This window comes from Zonotrichia albicollis, chromosome 22, assembly GCF_047830755.1.
Source record: "Zonotrichia albicollis isolate bZonAlb1 chromosome 22, bZonAlb1.hap1, whole genome shotgun sequence".
In the NCBI taxonomy this organism is placed as follows: domain Eukaryota; kingdom Metazoa; phylum Chordata; class Aves; order Passeriformes; family Passerellidae; genus Zonotrichia; species Zonotrichia albicollis.
The window spans coordinates 8,675,126-8,693,685 of record NC_133840.1 but is presented as its reverse complement, the minus strand read 5'-3'; the positions used below and the strand labels follow the sequence as shown (position 1 = coordinate 8,693,685).

The following is an 18,560-nucleotide window of genomic DNA, read 5'->3' as shown; positions in this document are numbered from 1 at the left end:
CAAGGCTTGAACCCCAAACTCTGCTTGGTGTTATGGGCGGTATCTGACCCAGAGCACTTAGAAATCTCATCTACTTATGACTTATGCTTGCAATCCAGGCAGGAGATGACTCAAAGAGCCTGGTGAGATTTGTTTTGCTGCTATCTAAGAGCCTGGTGAGATTTGTTTTGCTGCTATCTCCTCTGCCTGTGCTCTTGTCCAAGCTCCCCATTCCTGAGCTCTGCCTGCCCAGCATGTGCTGTGGTAACTGACACAGTGTGGGCAGGGAATGAGTTTTGGTTTTAGCAAAAACGGGCAGTTACATCATCTTGCACAACAGGTCCTTGCTCTGTGCCTGGCCTGGGCCAACTGAGTCCTCCCAAGCTGCAAAAATATGGCAAACTTGAAATTGCAGTAATCAAAAAATACTATAGTATGTTATGTATACTAACAACACATTCTAGGCTGCTCCCTGCATAGAATCTCCCAGATGTACCTGGCAACAAGGGAGAGAGAGATTTGAATACTAATGTCAGCTGGAGGAGGGGACCCTTATTAGTATTTTGGCTAATTGCCAGGTTGCCTGCTCTTGAAAAATTTGCCTGTGCTGAGCTAGACATATTTTTCATGTGTAGAAAATTTTATTGAGTGTTGGTAGGGCTTTATATTTTCCTAATGCTTCCTACAGTCAGCTGTGTGAAGGTTCACAGTAGCCATGAGGTCAGAGTTTCTAGGCCAAAGGCCTTTAGGCCTTCTTTGGAAGACTTGGAAAACTGTAGCAGCTGAACAGGCCCAGAAGACATTACAATTTGGAGAGCACCAGATGTAAACTCACAAAATGAAGAAGTATTTTTGTGATTTGTGGGCTCAGGAGGGTGGGTTTTTGGTTTTTGGGGTTTTTTTGCTTGTTTGCTTGATGCCTGTTTTTTTTTTTAGTAAATACAGATGACTAACTCAGGGCCTCCTTTTCTCCTTCCCTGCGGGCAGAACAAAGTCTCTGATGAGTTGCTTGTTCAAAAGGTTCCCACTGATTTTACCTTTGGGTCTGTTCTAACTTTCTCATTGTTTCATGCAAGCATTTTCTGTGGTAATTAGTCTGTAATAGCATAATCCCTGGTGGCCTTCCTGGAGTGTCTGGACTCTCTGGGTTGAGAAAGCTCTGCTGGGGGGCAACATATTTTTCTCTATGTGGGAAGGGGAAGAGTTGATGTTGTGAATGGTGTCCTGACTATGATGGAAAAATCTCTCAAAAGAGGAAAGTTTTGCAGCATTTGCTAGAAATTATTCAGGCTACATTTGTCTGATTTCCTCAGGAAGATCTCAGCAACCAAGATGGTGCATGTGTATTTTGTCCCTGGCTGCTTCCTTCTGGACTCTGTGGTCTGCATTGTCCCAGAGGAACGCAGGTATGTATCTCTGTGATTTGTAGATGCAGTTGCAGGCATTTTTTGTAGCTGGGCACAGACACATTCAGAGCTTTCAACTGGCAGTGGAAGCAGATTAAAAATCCTCTTCAGCTTCATAAAATGCAATGCCTAGAGTAATCTGAACTGTGAGGCCATGAAGGAAAACTAGTTTTTTAAAGGCTTTTTCAAAATGAAGTAGAGATTTGATACTTTATGTTGGTTGCATTTCCTCTAAATGATTTTGACAAACTATGAATATGAATGCCTCGAATTTCAAGTTTTCCCTTTTTGGATATAGCAAAATCAAGACAGCCTTTCAGGAGTATGGCCATAGACAGAGTAAGAACAGACTTGTCCAGGGGAAAAATACAGCCATCCCATGGGAATTAAGAGAACAGAAAGGGCTTGGAAATCCTAGTTTTGGAAGCTCGTCTCCAACAAGGGATTTCTGCAACATGACAAACCCTAAAACACTTAACTTACAACTGCAGAAGCAGTTGTAGTGGAGAGGAGTCACTTGGAGTGGGGCTTGGCTGCCTGAGCTCTCATCTCGGGCCCTTGGACACATGCCATGACTCAGTTTCCCTGTGTAAAACAGAAAGGTTTCTCTTGATGGTCTTCATAAAGCTGATTTGAAATCTTTTGGTGAAAAGGGCCATAGTGACTGGGCGCTGGTGGCGTGTTCACAGGAGAATCAGAGGGACCCTTGTACAGAACCTGAACCACTTTTATTGCCTAAGCCCTGCTTTATGAATACCCTGAGGCTGAATTTAACTGCGGTTGGTCAGTGTGGTGTCAGTGGTGCAGTGCAGAGCTGCTCACACTGCACCCCAGAGCAATCCCATTGCTGGGACTGGCTTGGAGGCCCAGTCCTTGCTACCTCCATTCAGCCCCTTGTGCTGAGGAGTGGGGCAAGAATGGGGACAAACAGGCTGCTCGTCCTTCCAGCCATTCATCCTTCCAGTTTCACCCTTCCAGCCATTCATCCTTCCAGCACTACGGCACACACAGGGCCGGTTTTATGTTATTGACATCTCTGTATTACCTCTGTAACACACATGCAAAGTGAATGGGTTTTTCCCACACTATTTCACCGCACAGTGAAACAGACAAGGATTTCCCATCTGCCACGTGAAGGAATTAACAAGGTACGATTTGAGTATTTCCCTGCTGTTAGTGAAACTTGTAAAGTTCTCCTTCCTGCTAGTTTTTGGCTTGTGAAAGATCTTCCAGCAAGCTAAGTACAAAGAAAATTAAACAAACCAAAACAACACCCTTACAAACGTTGATTCTCGCTTTAATGTTTTATGGGTTTTTTTAGTGAGGGGTGGAAGCCGCTGCTGAGGGCGGGTGGGGTGTGGGGCCGGGCGGGCCCCCTCAGGGGCGGGGCGGCCGCAGCGCGGACTCCAAGTCCCGGCATGCTGCGGGGCGCGGCGCATGCGCGCCGGGCCGGGCTTGAGTGGCAAGTTGTTTGTTCCAGCGAGCACCAGCTGCTCGGCACTCCGGGCTCCGCTGCTCCGCTCCGCGCCCCGCCGGCCTCCCCGCCGCTCCAACTTTTGCACCCTCTGCTCCCTCATCCCCTGCTCCTGCCCCCGGAGCTGGGAAGGGACAGACGGAAGCGGGGAGGGGAAAAAGGAAAAAAGACAAAAAAAAATAAGAAGGCACCGACAATAACAGCCCCCCCTCCCCCTCCCCATTCAAAAACACAACATAAACCCCAGGGATAGATGAACTACAAATGAGAAAGAGGAAAAGATGGAACTGCACATCCTAGAGCACAGGCTCAGAGTGGCCAGCATAGCCAAGGAGAGCATCCAGTTGTTTACCTATGGATTAATCAAACTTGCTTTCCTGTCCTCTAAGACGAGGTAGGTGCTGGGGATGGGGCAGCGGGGGAGGGGGTGTCCCCCTTGCGGGGGGACAGTGCTGGGGCCGATCCCCCTCGCTGCGAGGGGGGGCTGGGTGCTGGCAGGGCACCCTCCTTCCCTCCGAGGGGCTGGAGTGGGGGGCACTGCCTTGCGAGTGAGCAGGGCAACCCCCTTGGAATTTGGAAAGGGGGTGGGTTGATGTCTGCTCTCCTGCTTGGGGGGAAAAAATAAAGCAGTGTCCTGGGATGGAGGGGGGAGACAGCGTTGGGGTGAGGGTCACCCTCCTTGCTGCCAAGGGTGCTGGGGTGGGTGATGGCACCCTCCTGCAGTAACTCAGGCTGCTGGGTCAGGGTAATGTAAATAACCCTCAGGGATTTTGGAGGGGGGGGGTGATGAGACCACCTGCGTGTTCCCCACGCACACCCCCCATCCCAGGACGGGGAGCTGGTGCTGAGGATCGGCGCTGGAGCTCAGGGTGTCCCCGGGCAGCGCTGGGGCGGCCCCCGGGGCTCCCGCCCGCTGCCCGGCCGGGCCGGCCGATGAATGGGAGCAGGTGGGGGCCCGGCCGGGCCGGCCGCAGGCTCGGGGCGCCCGCCGGACAACAAAGGCAACAACAGCAGCCCGAGCAGCAGCAGCAGCAGGACTGTGCTGGGTTTTTTCCCCTCTCTCACTCTCTGTTTTTATTGGGTTTTGGTGATTTTTTGGGGTTTTTTTTGGTTATTTTTTCCCCCAGGATTGTTGTTCCTCGCAGCGCTTACAAAAAGAGCGGCTCCTCCACAGGCGGGTTTGTTTAAAAGGAGCTTTTCCAGCGCTGCCAAATTGGGGGTTGCATGCCCTGCACTTAAATATTGTGCTGTTAAGTCGTTTGGATTGTGATAGCATTCAGGAAAAAGAACATCAGAGTGGAAGGCACTGAAGCCACTGTAAGAATCATTATTTTTTAATTTTATTTATTAAAAAATACTGTGGCCAGTTTGTTGGATGTACGTAAGGTGCTAGGCCTTTTGCACAAAACAACTTGAATTGCAATTGCAGATTCTTCTGTCTTCACTTAGTTTGTTGACTTCACGCTATTCAGAAAGAGAAATGGGAATGTAAATAACACAATTGAAACTCTTCTTGTTTTTCCTGCCTGATAATTAGTATTTCAGTTTTCTCCCCACATTCATTCTTGTGTTAAGGTGGGAAATTTTCTTTGGCAGTAGAAAAATAATGAATAGATATTTAAGAAACAGAAAGCAAATTAATTTGTTTTATTTCAGACTGTAATTCAATGCTCTCTGTTTAAATGCTAACAGATGAATGGACCCATTTGTGGTGTAATTTGATTACAGCCCTTTATCTCAAACTTCATGCCTTGAAATTTCACTCTGATTTGGGGCTTGTCCCATTTGGCTTTCTTCTAACATTGTTTGCAGTGTAAAGTATATCAGCACCTTGTTTACTGCTGTCCCTGAATACTCCTTGGGGCATTAAAGGGTCCTCAGTCTTAAGCTTCTATTTTTATGTGTTGTTTCATTGTAATTTAAAGTTGCTGCTGATTTTTTGAAGGTCTTGTTGCTTCCTCTCCCATGCTTAAAATGTCATTTTTACTGTCAGCAATGAAGTCTTTAATCTGTTACTCTTAATGCATAGATTGGAGTTTCTTGGGGCTTTTTCTGTTTGTTTGGGATTTTAAAATTATTATTATTTTTTATTTTTATTTTTTAAACTTTCAGGAATGGTCCTGTTGTCTTTTTGTTTCCCATTTCATTTCATGTTTTCAATGTTAGAGAGCTGTGAAAGGGTCAGGGCAGTAAGATAACTCCTTTGGGGGTTATCCAGCATTTGGGGTGCAGCACCTGACAGTTTTGTATTGCCTCTGGTTTCTGTGTTGTCTTTTTACATACACACCTTGAGTATCAATCTTTCCTTACTTTCCATGGAATCTCAGTGACCAGGAACAACAGATGTTTGTGGAATGATTTGTTGGCATGGGGAACTTCTCTTTATTTCCCTTTTGTTAATTTTGTTATTTTTGCAGCCAGCAGAGATGCAGGGGAAGCTTGTTTGTGTCATTCTTGAGACAGCTGACAGCACTGAAACGCTTTCTCCTGAGTGCTGCTGCATGCCCTGTGGCAAGCAAGGTCCCTGCCCCACAGATCTTCTCTGATCAACACCATGTGTATAAGAAAGATGAGGGTCTCTGGGAAATGTAACTCATTATAAATTTATGACCCCACAGTTTCCCTCTCCTCCTCCTAAAAAAGGGAATATGCTCAAAAATCAACAACTTTTTCTAAGGGTGCAAGACAAATCTCCTGTCCCACACAGCCCATGTGCAAAGAACCCCTCAGGGGAGTGAAAGAGGGAGGTGGTCCACATCTCTGCTAATCTATTCCGAGGAGATAGCAAAGATAGCAGTTACTACATCACCTACATCTTTCCCAGTGAGACTTTAAACAGAGTTTTACTCGTGCTGCAAGGCTGCCAGTAAGAAGTAATGATTTGTAGGATAGATGTGATCCAAAGGGGTGACAATGACATCATCAGTATTCTTATGTTAGTCATGCAAGAAACCAGGGTTGTTACACAGCCTCCTGTGAGAAGTGATTTGGAGGGTCTCTTTCATGTTGTCATCCATCAGGGAAAAGGGCTGGAACAGTTATTTTTTTAATCTTGCACATTTTTCATAATCCCCTAGGGAAGGAAAAGTAACAAATCTCCCTTTTTATTTGGCCTTTTGCCACACTCTCACACTCTTGCCCTTGTTCATGACACAAGAGTTTTAATTTAGCTTCTGTTACAATAGCAATATTTTCTGGTACAGAGAACAGCAGTTTTGAGGCTGTTCTGATGGCCAGAAGCAAGACAGCAGCTAACATGGTGAAGAGGTGAGACCAGCAGTGAATAAAATAGTGGGCTGGTCTGAGCTAAAAGGAAAATACTCTTAATCATAACTTTAAATTAGGCATGAGGTATTTTATGCAAAGTTGCATTAAGAGAGGTCGTCTGGGAATAAATAATAGTGGAACTGCTAAGCAGTTACACTGAGGACTGTGCTCTTGGTGTTCTGCTTTTGTCAGTGCAGGCCCACTGATTCCAGCAGGCTCTGCCAGGCATCCCAGTGGAGGAGTGATCCGTGTCGTTTTTAGTGGCATGCTGAAGATTTGCATGTGTCTAATGTTTTTGCTATTGCTGTCATCACCATTCTGGTGTTTTATTGATTGTGTTGGTTAGGGCATGGTGCTAATAGCACCAGGGTTGGGGCTTCAGCCCTCATACAAGCCACTCACCTCAGAGTTGGACTTGCTAATCTTTGTGAGTCCCTTCCAGCTCAGCATATTGTGTCTCTGTGTCTGGCTTGAATGTTCCTTGGTGCCAAGGATTCTCACCTATTGAGAAGCTGTGCAGTGTTTATGCATGTAAATATAACAATTGTGTGTGGCTTCACCATTGCATTGTTTTTCTTTTGGATGTGCCTCTGTAAGTGCTGGTTCTCTGGGGCAGAGAGCTGTGCTCATCTGAAAACTCCTGCCTTCATCTCCCTATGTGCTGCAAAATGAGCAGCTTCCCTCACACCAAAGTTAAGTGTCTCTGCTTCCTTGGTTAAACTGTCTCATGCTTCTGGGAGAGGTGCCACAAGTAACCTACTGGAGGACTTGATACAAATACTGTTCTGCTACATTCCTGGCTTGATTTTTTTTTTTTTTCCCCTAAATTGCAAAATACTTTATAACAGCATCCAGCAAGGAAAAGTTCTGGATTCTGCACCTGGTTTAAGGGTACCCTGGGAGTGGGTACAGCCTGGGGAAGGAGATGCTGGACAGCAGCACCACACAGAGGGACCTGGGGGTCCTGCTTGGTGCCAGAGGGATCAGAGCCAGCCATGCCCTGGGGCCAGCAGGGCCATCCCTGTCCTGGGGCTCCAGGCCCAACAGTGCCAGCCAGGCCATGAGGGGATTGTCCTGCTCTGCTCTGGGGGCCTCACCTCCAGTGCTGTGTGCAGGTTTGGGCAGCACAGTGTGAGGAAGAAATTAAACTGTTGGAGAGAGTGCAAAGGAGGCCATGGGGACAGTGAGGCCGTGAGGGGAAGCTGGGGAGGAGCTGCTGAGGGCCCTGGGGCTGGGCAGCCGGAGAAGAGGAGCCTGAGGGGACTCATTGCAGTGAGGGGAACAGGAGGGGCAGACACTGATCTGTGCTTGGTGTGACAGTGATGGCACCTGAGGGAATGGCCTGGAGCTGTGTCAGGGGGTTAAGGCTGGATGGTAGAAACAGGTTCTTCCCCCAGAAGATGATACCAGTTGGAATAGCAGTGATTATAGTGGTAGATGTAAAGTATGCTCGGGTGTCAGCATCTATTCCTGCTGTGAATATGTGCTGAGCTCAGAGGATAAAGCCCAGGAACCCGATGGACAGTATAGCTCATACTATTCCTATGTAGCCAAATGGTTCTTTTTTCCCTGTGTAGTAAGTTATGACATGAGAGATGATTCCAAATCCTGGCAGGATTAAGATGTAGACTTCTGGATGACCAAAGAATCAGAAAAGGTGTGGGTATAGGACTGGGTCTCCTCCTCCTGCAGGGTCTAAGAGTGTGGTGCTGAGGTTGTTACGCAAAGGAGTATTGTGATTCCTGCAGCAAGGACTGGAAGGGACAGGAGTAGGAGCACTGTAGTGATTAGGGCTGATCAGACAAATAGGGGACTTTGGGTGGCTGGGCACTGAACAGGCTGCCTAGGGCAATGCTCACAGCACCAAGGCTGGCAGAGCTCCAGGAGTGTTTGGCCTATGACACAGACATCTTTTATGAAAAATCCTTTCCTTCAGGATTTTTCCTCCTGAGAAGCTGAGAGGCCTCAGGAACAAAATGTAAACAATGATTATCTGCTGCTGTGGAATGCAACAGGTGCATCTGTGATTGGTCTCATGTTGGTTGTTTCTTATCAATGGCTAATCACAGTCAGCTGGCTCAGACAGTCTGAGACAGAGCTTTTGTTATCATTCTTTCTTTTTCTATTCTTAGCTAGCCTTCTGATGAAATCCTTTCTTCTATTCTTTTAGTATAGTTTTAATGTAATATATATCATAAAATAATAAATCAGCCTTCTGAAACATGGAGTCAGATCCTCATCTCTTCTCTCATCCTGGGACCCCTGTGAACACCATCACAGGCCAACACTCAGGCACGTGGTGTGACTCTTAGGGATGGTGCTGTGCTGGGCCAGGAGTTGGACTCCATGATCCTTGTGGGTCCCTTCCAACTCCGCAAATCTGTGATTCCTTTTAGTGCATAGGAGTTAAACCTGCATGGAGGACAGTTTGGGATAATGCATGCATCGAGCCACCAGTGCATGCAGTAGATGGTAGGAAGGTGAGCCTACCCTTGTCTTTGGAGAGTATATAAAAATATATGGAGAGTCCAGGAAAATAAAGTGGGATCTGGGTTCTTCCAAGCACTGGGTCTGTGTCATGTAGTTAGCCAGATTTCTGGGTAATGCTTAGTAGACCCCTGAACATCTGGAGTCAATGCTAACAAGTTATTTTTCCTGTCTATTCCAGTACCTAATATAAAGATTTGGTGGTAAGCAGTGAAGTGGTTGAGGGAGAAAGGTATTATTTAAATTGTAAAGCCATTAAATTATAAATAGAATAAAGTTGAGCAGTTAGTTTGCTCACAGGGCTGGGTGTTTAAATGACCTAATTGTAGGTCATGTGTCAATTGTAGGTCATCACAAATTTTAAAATCTCTGAGGGTTTTTTGATACTCTTTGGTTTGAGATGATCATGATTTCTCAATGCTGAAGAGAAGGAACAAGTTCTGCATGAGTAAAGGATGACACTCTGGTCACCTGAAATGTTTAAATGCAGCCATTCCAAAAGCATCTGTCACTCTGGGTTCTTTTTCAAGATGCTCCAGTTTATGTATATTGGTGACTTGACACAGAATTACAGAGATTTTGCAAGCTTACAGGTTTGGCACTACACACAGATGGCTGTCCATGTGAATGGGATGATTCCCAGAGAAGCTAGATAGGATGTAGTGATCCCACTACAATGGGATGCTTGAAGGCAGAAGGTATTCCTACTGTGGAGAGGTCATTAAAAATATTAATTTCAAGAAAAATGTAGCAAGAAGTGAATGGGGATAAAATGTAGAGGATTTTCTTTGGGTTGTGAGCAAAAGATAAAACTAGGTTTGTGGTCTGTAAGTTTTCAGTGGTATTTTTGGTAATCTGTCCATTTTGCCTAGTAATAACTGACACCTCTACTTATGAACAGTGTGCTGTTGCTATTAATATAAGTGTTTCTCATTGCCTGATCACTTGTTTACTGTATAGGTGTCCTGAAATTGGAGATACTGTAATGAAAAGTCTATTTTGGACTTCAGAATATAATAGGACAAACAAGTGCTTAAAATGTATCTGTGCATCATTTGAGGACATTGAGATCAGCACTCTGTTTCCTTTGGTATGAACTCAGACAAACACATGTTGTTTATGCCCTTATATGAGAAACAGATCGGCCTGCAACACTGCATGATTATCTGGCAAAGCCAAGTTACTCCTATCATTAAAACCTTTTTTTTCTGGTCTCTCATGGCTCCTGCCATCCTTTGCATCCCAGGAAGACCACTGAGTAAAGGCCTTTGTCAGTTATAAGATCATATCTACTCATCTAAAACATGTTGCTCACGTTTCCTTTTGTTGTGGCAAAAACTCCCAAATGCCTTGAATATTTTATTTTCTGGGTATGTGTATATGTGTGTGATATCTGAGGTGTGGGGACTTCGTTTTCAGTGTGATTTGGTGACCATCTGTTACAGAAGGAGTGAGTGCTGATGTCCAGGCACCACGGGAGGCTGCAGTGATGGGAAAAGCTGCCTGCCTGCCCTTCCCCAGAGCACTCTGCTGCCCTGTTTGTGTCACCATGGGCATTTATGGTGCTCAACCTGCTGGTGGATGTTCAGGATGAGTAGAGCTAGTGAGAATCAGCTAGCTGAGTAGGTGGAGAGAACAGAATTTGCTAGTTTGGGCTAAGAAAATATATTAAGATGTTTAATTGTGGGTGTCATCAGTTTGTGTTCAAGGCTGCTGGGCTGTGAGAGCATTCTGCAGTGTATGAACATGTTAAACCTTGGAAGGAACAGGATTCCTTCCTGATGGTCTCTTACTGTTTATCTACAAATATTACTTTTTCCCTTTATTTTCTGCTTCTGGCTCGTGGTTTACCAGTGGGGCACTGCCTGATTTTCTCTGTCTTTGCCTGGCAGTTCTGTCATGCAGTCAGTCCTCAACCTACCATGTGGTCCCATCAGGCTGAGGCTGATGCCAAGTCAGAAACTGACAGGAGTGCTTAGAAACTAAATGAGATTCAAAAGGTGGAATGGAAGTACTAGATCAAACCCAGAGTTTAACGCTGGGCAGCACTGTGTGCTGGAGAAATGTTGATTTAGGTATTGTACTTTTAAAATAAATAGATATTTGCCTGTAATTTGTAGTGGGATAGTTGCTTGTCCTTATTTCCCATGTTTCAGTTCATTGGGAAAGCTGTCACATAGATGAGATGCATCACCTGTGGATAAGGTACAACATCAATTATGTAAAAAAAAAACATCAATGATGCCTGCTCATGTTGAGCTGAGAAATAGAAAAGATGAAAAAAATTTCCTCTTTTGCCTTGTAACTCATTAAAGATCTCCTCAGATTTAATGTTTTTTTATTACTTTGAGGTGAATGTCAGTATTTAAATTAAAATGTGGCTTTTATCAGTTAGATGCTCTTCCTGCAAGCTGCTACTGGTGTGCTTCAGCAGCAGAGCCAGTGCAGGTCTGTTATTGGAAAGTATGAATGCTGTGCATTTGTCATCTAGAAGTAAAAGCTGAATTGTTCATTAACACAACAGTCTGAATCCACAGTCTACCCCTCTACTGAATTATAACTTAAATTATAATTAATAACTTAAATCTCTATTTGATAGCTGAATTCTTTGACAATGCCTTGGTCATTCCCTATAAACATGTCTTTCAATTGATTTTTTTTTAATTTGTTTAGCACACCAGCTCATTTATCCAACACACATCTTCTTAGTCATCCTGCATGTTAGAGTTTTAATGTATTTGGATAAAGGCTCCAAATTCTTTTCTCACCAGAAACACTATGGATTTGTTCTTTTGTTTACTGCCAACTCAAGAGTAAACTCCAGCTCTGATCTGCTGGTAAATGCAGGCTGGTAAAGGAAGAATTATCCAACAGGAATGTGAGGAAATATTTCCATTCATTACAGTTCAGAATCAGCAGAGTAAAGCCTCTGAGCTGCTGTTAGCATTTCAGAGTAAAAAGATCTTTTCTCCCCACCCTCAACTCATCTGAGTGTTGTGTAGATAAGATATATTTGTTAAGAAAGAAAACAAGAGGCAAAAGTATTCTATTATGGCACAAAAGTAATGAAGATTGATTAAACCAGTTCCATTACTGTAGAAGCCCTTGTTAGTCCCAGATGTACTACACAAAGTTTTACTGTGCTCACCATTGAAATTGAGAATCTGATCTCATTTTTGTGGCCTGATATATAATAAACGTTATATACTGGTTATTAATGTTTTATTTTCATATCTAAAGAAATACAGTGAGCACCAAAACTTTCTCACCAACCAGAAGAACCTTACTTTGCTCTGTTAAGTGTGGCTTACTGGAGATTAAAATAAAAAGCCTACTTCTGATCTGCAGCCTGCTTTAGGAAGCTCCCAGCAGTAATACCAGAGATACCAGATCTGCCAGCAGATACCAGAGCTGCTGTTTAGCACAGAGCTGGCATGTGGAGGAGAGGAGTGGCAAGTTTGCTTGGTGGCAGAAAACCATCCACTCATCCTTTGGGGACCTCTGAGGTATGCTTTTGTGGGAATGCCTGGGTAGGAAAAGTGATTTTTTTGCAATTTTGTGGTCTGGTTATTGTTTGGTAATGTGATGGAATAAATGTTTTTAAGATACTTGTGCTGCTTATTGGCCAGTAATTGTAAAGAGACGTAGTCTGTTGTTGATGGAAAGCTGTCCTTGACCCAAATTTTTTCAATACAAATTGTTTATAAAGTAGGAACCAAACCCTCTCAGGAGTGTGAATGTATGTTTGGCTGAGATGTAGCTGTAAAGGAGAAGTTCATCTTTTCCTGTGAAGTTTTAGTGTTCTTATTATAGAGCATACTAGAGATGGCATAAGGTGTGCCTGTTTAGGAGTAAAATGCAATCTTTAAGTCTTGTGCAAAGTATTCAAAGAGATGAATTTTAAAAGTTGATACTGGGGGAATTTCTGAACCTGAGAGGGGAAAATTTACAAGTTTCAACATGGGTGGAACAGTTAAAAATGTATGTGTGACTCTCCCTGACTTTCTGTTCAGACTTTTCAAGGATGTTACATGAAGAGAATCTGGGTAATGATATGCACTGGATTTAGCAATATCTGAATATTTATCCTGGTTCTGTGATTAAAGATCAGTATTCAGCCATTTTTTATGCCATGCATGTTTTTACAGGGTGAGTTGGTGGAAGCTGATAAGTCTGAGACCTTGACTGAAATGGCCCATGTTAATCTTGCTTAACATTTGTAGTTTTTATTTCTTTTCCTAAAGAAAGATTGACTCTTTTCCCTTGATAACCTCTAAGGCACTCACTTGCAAATAAATGTATTCTTGGCAGGAATAAAAAAAGGTAGCTCTTAATATTGAGAAGGATATGCTCTGCATGCATCTAAGCAACTGTATACATTTACATAGATTGACTTAGTCTTTATTTTTGTGCTTTTTTGAAAATGATAGATGACTTATCATGATTAGTCTTTCAGTTGTGATCTTTTTCAAGCTGCTTTTGGTTGGGAATTGGAGTTTCTAACATGGAAAGAAAACATTTTCATTTGCTCTTTTTAAACTACAACACAGCATTAAATGTGCTAAGTATTTAGGAAAAAAATCTCAGCTTATTTTGTGTTTATAACTAAGCAGTGTAACATGACCTGTACTGAACAAATGAAGCCAGTGGTGACTTGAGACTGTGCTTGGCAAGACATTGGAGCTGGGAGGGCTCAGCCTTCCACACCTACTTCTTATTTGCAGGCTGGAAGAAGAAAACCAAATTGACTTGCCTTTTCAGTTCCTAATTTGTTTCCCAACCTGGAATTAACTAGTGATCATTTTGAACAAAACTGAGCAATTTGAAATGAGGAAAATATTCACCCATCTTGTGGAAGATAATATGCTGTCAAAATCTGGTGTGTTGGATAAGTGGACTGGTTACAGTGACTTCTCCTCAGCTGATGTGTTCAATTTGCTTTGGAGTTTGGAGCAAACTATCTCAAACCTAAAATAGTATTGTCTCTGCAAGAAGTTTTGGATTTCAGATATCTTTATATCAGATGAGCTAATGTTAAAATAAAATTGTGCTCCTAATTGTTTTCATATTCAACTACATGGTTGCAGAAAGGTGGTGTTTCACTTTCACTGCTGTGGGGATAGATTTCAGGCAATTTGTGATATATTGAGATGATGTGTTGTGAGTTGCATGTTATTACCCATTTGGCATTTTTGTAAACCAGGCAGAGTTGTGTTGTGTGTATTTTGTTTGCATCTGCTGAGCCAGCGAGGTGTGAAACCAACCACACACTTGTGGCTCAGCCTCTCTTGAGCTTCCTGCAGGTGAGTCTGGTTTGGGGATGGTTTTCTGCTGTGAGTGGTGGGACTGTGTGCTTTGCAATGGTTCCATCTCACAAATTAAGTGGTCACAAATTGACATAGATTGTTTGCTAAGAGATTTTTCTTCAGGTAAAATGCCAGCAATGTAGAGTGGTTATAGCAATTTTTGTGCAAATGAAATCAATACTTCATTATGGAAAACAAATGGATGAAGTAGCTGTATTGCAGACAAGGTACAGATGTGCAGAACTACTGGAATCCTAAGGAACACAGCATCATTTTTAACACGATTTTATTTTTCAGTGATTGTTTTCTTGTCAGTACTCCTGGCATACGGTGTAACAATATTTTGATGACTGCCAGAAACTACTTTGCTACACCAGTTTGATGCTGGCAAAACACAGAAGAGTAAGCAAGAATTTGGTTTGACCAGAGCAGGCTTTAGGTTTAATGGGGAGCAAAAGGAAGGGAGGTGATAAATGCCAGAGCTGGAGCTTGGGTGGCTCTTGACTGCCCGGGAGCCTCATGTGGGACTGAGGGTTAATGCAGCAGTGGAGCCTCAAGCTTTTTGTGCAGTTTTCAGTCCAGGCCTGGTACATTGTCACAAACATAGAAAACAGCAAATCCTCACAGAATGGGTGAGGTCAAGCAGGATCTCTGAAGATCAGGTAGCCCAACCCCCAGCTCAAGGCAGAGGCTGCTCAAGCAGCTTGCTCAGGATTTTGTCCATTGGGATCTTGTGCTTAAAGCCATGCATGGAGCTTTGCTCTCTGCTCTCTTAACATGTTGTTGACCTCATTCACATTGTAATGCTTTGCTCCATTTGGCATTACTTTGACACAGCATTATAATGTGTGATTTAATGTCTCATCTCAGCATGACAAAGTGTTTTTTAAGCTTAAAAGTGAAACTGTGCAGCCTCTTGGTTATGGAGAGAACTGTTGCTATGAATGAGGCTGTTTGCTGCAGTAGTTCATTGGTGCTTTGTGAGCATTTCAGGTGAAACTGCGTATTGCCTTTAAACTGAGAAAAACTAGCTGAAACAAAGAAGATGCCAAAAAATTCCATAGCTTGGTAGGAGCAAAGCTTGCCTTGGGAAAGGGCATGTACTCAGTTCTGTGCTGGTGCAGACAACTTAATTACAATTTGTAATGATGTTGGATAGATGCACAAGGCTAATGAAGCTACTGCTACCCAAGCCCTCTACGTAGAAGTTTCATTTGTGTCCTTGAGCTAAGTAAGGGAAAGTATTAGAATGCCATGAACTCCAGATGTGACTCAGTTTGACTTTGAGTGCAGCATTGTGTGCTGCATGCCCTGCAGTAAATGTGGTGCTTTGGTTATTATGCAGTTTCTGAAATTCCACTGTCAGAGTGGCCATGTGATAGAGCCTCACTGTAGGGAAGTGTTTTCTCTGTACTCTTCCTATTGCTATCAAGTTACTCCAAGCTTTTCTGAGTGGTTCTTACAATTCCTGTACATACAATCATGCTGTTGGCTTTATGCCTTATCACATTACCCAGCCCAGTGCTGTATTCCAGGGACTGCTGAGGTTTGATCCCAGTTTGTCTTTTTGTAGGGAAAGCCTCATGGCTGAGGAAGGGTAAGTTTATAAGGCAAAGGGTTGCATGGAATCACTGAGGTATTCCCTGTTAGCTCTTATGCTGTGACAGGCCAGAAATACTTCTTGTTTGCACAGGAGTGTGAAATCAGGCCAGAATGATTAATGTAAATGTAAATTTGTGTCCTGTACCCGTTTGAATGGCTTTGTTCATTCACATGGTGTTTGAATTGTAATTTTAGGCAATGATTTAAATATGAAGTAGTCCTGAAACAATACAGTTGCCTATTGGCTTTTCATGATCTTGTGAAGCAGTGTATTTTGAATGGCTATCTCATTATAAAGGTGATAACGACATAACTATTGGTAGCAGGAAAAAAAAAAAAAGAACAAAGCCAGAAATGCTAAATAATATGTGCATGTATAAGTTGCATGCTTAGTGTAAAATTTGTGTCCAAGATGTCCATGAGCATACGTTTGAAATTAATTTTCTTCTGTGTTTACAGAAGCATTGAGGCTTAAAACTGGTACATAATTGGCTGTTAATCCATTTTTTATAGCCTTCCATGGCAAGTTACTGCTGTTTATCTCTTTTTGAGATTTCCTACTGCCATAACCATGGGCTTTTCTTAGAGATGAGTGGATGGCCACACTACATAAAATCTATTGTAAAGATAGGATCTGTCTTTAGGTGCAGCCTCTGTTGGCTGGATAACTTAGGGTGTACTTGGAGCATCATAGCAAAGCAGTTGATGAAATTCCTGTCTCTGATTCGACAGTTTCCATCTCCAGTATTTTGGAAGTTGCTGTTAACTTGTTGAGTGTGTCCAAGTTCAGGAGAGAAAAAAATAAACAAGCATCAGACCCTCTACACTTTGAAGCCACCTCCTCATTTTGTTTATGGTACAGGCTCACAGTTGGACTAGTGTGGCTATGGGCTGGTTAATTCAGAATTGGAGTGGAAATTATTGACTTGTTAACCTGTTTTACTAAGGAGAATGAATAGTCTGATGATTAGATCTTGTAAGGAGAAAAACTATTTATTTATATGGGTATAAGATGTGTGACTAGCAACGGTATTGACCTTGGGGGAGATTGTATCTCTATGTGTTACTAGTATCCCACTTTGACTATTACATTTTCTCACTTTCTGTTTTTACAGTAATCATTTTCCGTTTCACTTGGGTTTGAAAAAATTCAGTAACAGGAGCAATTCCTGGATTCAAAATAGACTGATACTCATACTTTTTCCAAGGCCTGTTAAAACATCCTCCTGGTTATATATTCCTTGCAGGATCAGCACAGCAAAAAAGGACATGAAGAATTTCATCTGTTCCTTAAGTGAGCCTTGCATAAAACAAAGTTTAAAATTAATTAGGGCTTAGCTCTTAAGCTCTTGTCAAATCTTCTCATTGTCAGGTTTTCTTCCCACTTAAAGCTCACTTTATATCAAATCAGTGTGAGGTACATGATAATACTTTCAGAATCACCTAAGTCCCATTAAAAAAACCAAATACTTGAGTACCCCAAGGGTCATTGGGAGCCAGCAGGGCTTGGACTCCAAAATGGCTTTTACTGTTTGAGGGGGAGATGCTTAAGGGCTTTAAAAATTTTGCCTCCTGCTCAGACAAGCTGGTAACTTTCAGGACAGGAGTAAAGTAAAAATGCACCAAAGGGAAGGAAAGGCTTAGTGTGGCTGCTCATGTGGGCAAGAGTGAAGATATACTTCTGAGAATCAGTATAGGGGATCAAAAATGGCAATCTCTGTTCTTCTCTCATAGCCAGGTGGGCTGTGGGCTGGCTTCACTCCATGTCTCCAGCAGCATCTGCCCCTGTGCTGCCCCAGCAGTGCTCCCTGCAGTCCCTGGCCCCCAATGGGTGCTCCAGGGTCACCCACACAGCGTGTGCCAGCTGCACCCCTGGGCGCTGGGCAGGGGCTCTGCCTTCCTTTGCAGAGGAGGAAACTGAGGCACATGGGTAGGTGAGTGCCCTACTGTCCTAGATTAGGGCAATTCTGGGAGAAAAACCTCTTAAGGGTCCCTCTAGAAAGCAGATTCAACTGGTTCGGGAAAATATTTCCTTAGAGAAAAGGTAGAAAAAACCTGTTTATTTAACAGGCAAAGCATTCACCAGCACAAAAAAACTGAACAATATTAAACAATAGAACCTTGCTGTTCTGAAGAGATGCAAATTCAGAAAGTCCTTGTAGCTCAGTCTCTTATCAGTCCCTCCTGCACTGGAAAATGCCTCGTCCTGGCCCTGGAGGGCCACAGGTGTGAGCTCCCAGTGTTCTTCTGGGTTCTCAGTCCACAGCAGGTTTGAACAGTTCTAAGAAAAAGAAAAGCCACAGTCCAGGGAACTTCACTACCTCAGCTAGCTAAAAAAAATCTAACTAAAAAGCAAAGGAGAGCTCTGTCCTGCTGTCTGTCCATGGTGCAGGAAAGAATGCAGGGGAGCAAGTGCAGTGTCTGAAAACAAACTGTGCTTCTTCTCTTCACCCCTTCACTCTCAGAACCAGTCTTAAAGGTGTAAAACTTAATATCCAGCATAAACAGAACAGACAACTGGGGACAGAAGCATCATTTAGGCAGCCCAGGACTCTTCCCCATCTCGCTCAGCAGCTCTGCAGTAGCACCTCACTCTTGTTCTCCACATCCTGCAGTCTTCACCACTAGGGCCACCCCTTTCTTGTAGGACAGATGAAGGCCATGTTTTCAGCCCATGTGTGTATTAGCCACTTTGAAGTCCTTGTCATCCAGCTGCTGCTGTCTTTTGTGGTTTTTTTATTCCTAGTTTTGGTAGGCTCATTAATGGAGGTATTCTCGCTTGTCTCTCCTTGTACCTTGAGAGAGCAATGTAAGTTAGAAGATGTCTATACAATCTTCCAGTAGTAACAGCAGTGTTCCTGAAACTCTCAAAGAAAACCACCAGGAATGTACTCATATATGCCACACTTATGTGTATTTAAATGTGGCATTTAAATACACTTAAACACATATATATGTATATATACATGTGAACATGTGTACATTATGTCTGTAGCTGCATACATGTGTCATTCCAAAGTCAGAGTTCTCTTGAAATGG

At 43.2% G+C, this 18,560-nt stretch overlaps 1 protein-coding gene across 4 annotated transcripts in view; it reads left to right on the top strand.

Annotated features, from left to right (window-relative positions):
- Positions 1-2,831: 2,831 nt before the first annotated feature.
- Positions 2,832-18,560, top strand: part of CASTOR2 (cytosolic arginine sensor for mTORC1 subunit 2) — a 120,056-nt gene continuing 104,327 nt past the window's right edge. For 2 of the 4 annotated variants that reach the window (XM_026796290.2, XM_026796288.2), the window contains exon 1: positions 2,832-3,253. In XM_026796290.2, the coding sequence (XP_026652091.1) occupies positions 3,141-3,253 (113 nt within the window). In that variant the 5' untranslated portion in view covers positions 2,832-3,140. The remainder of the gene's footprint in view (positions 3,254-18,560) is intronic. The other 2 variants (XM_005491760.4, XM_074557102.1) reach the window with 2 other exon arrangements.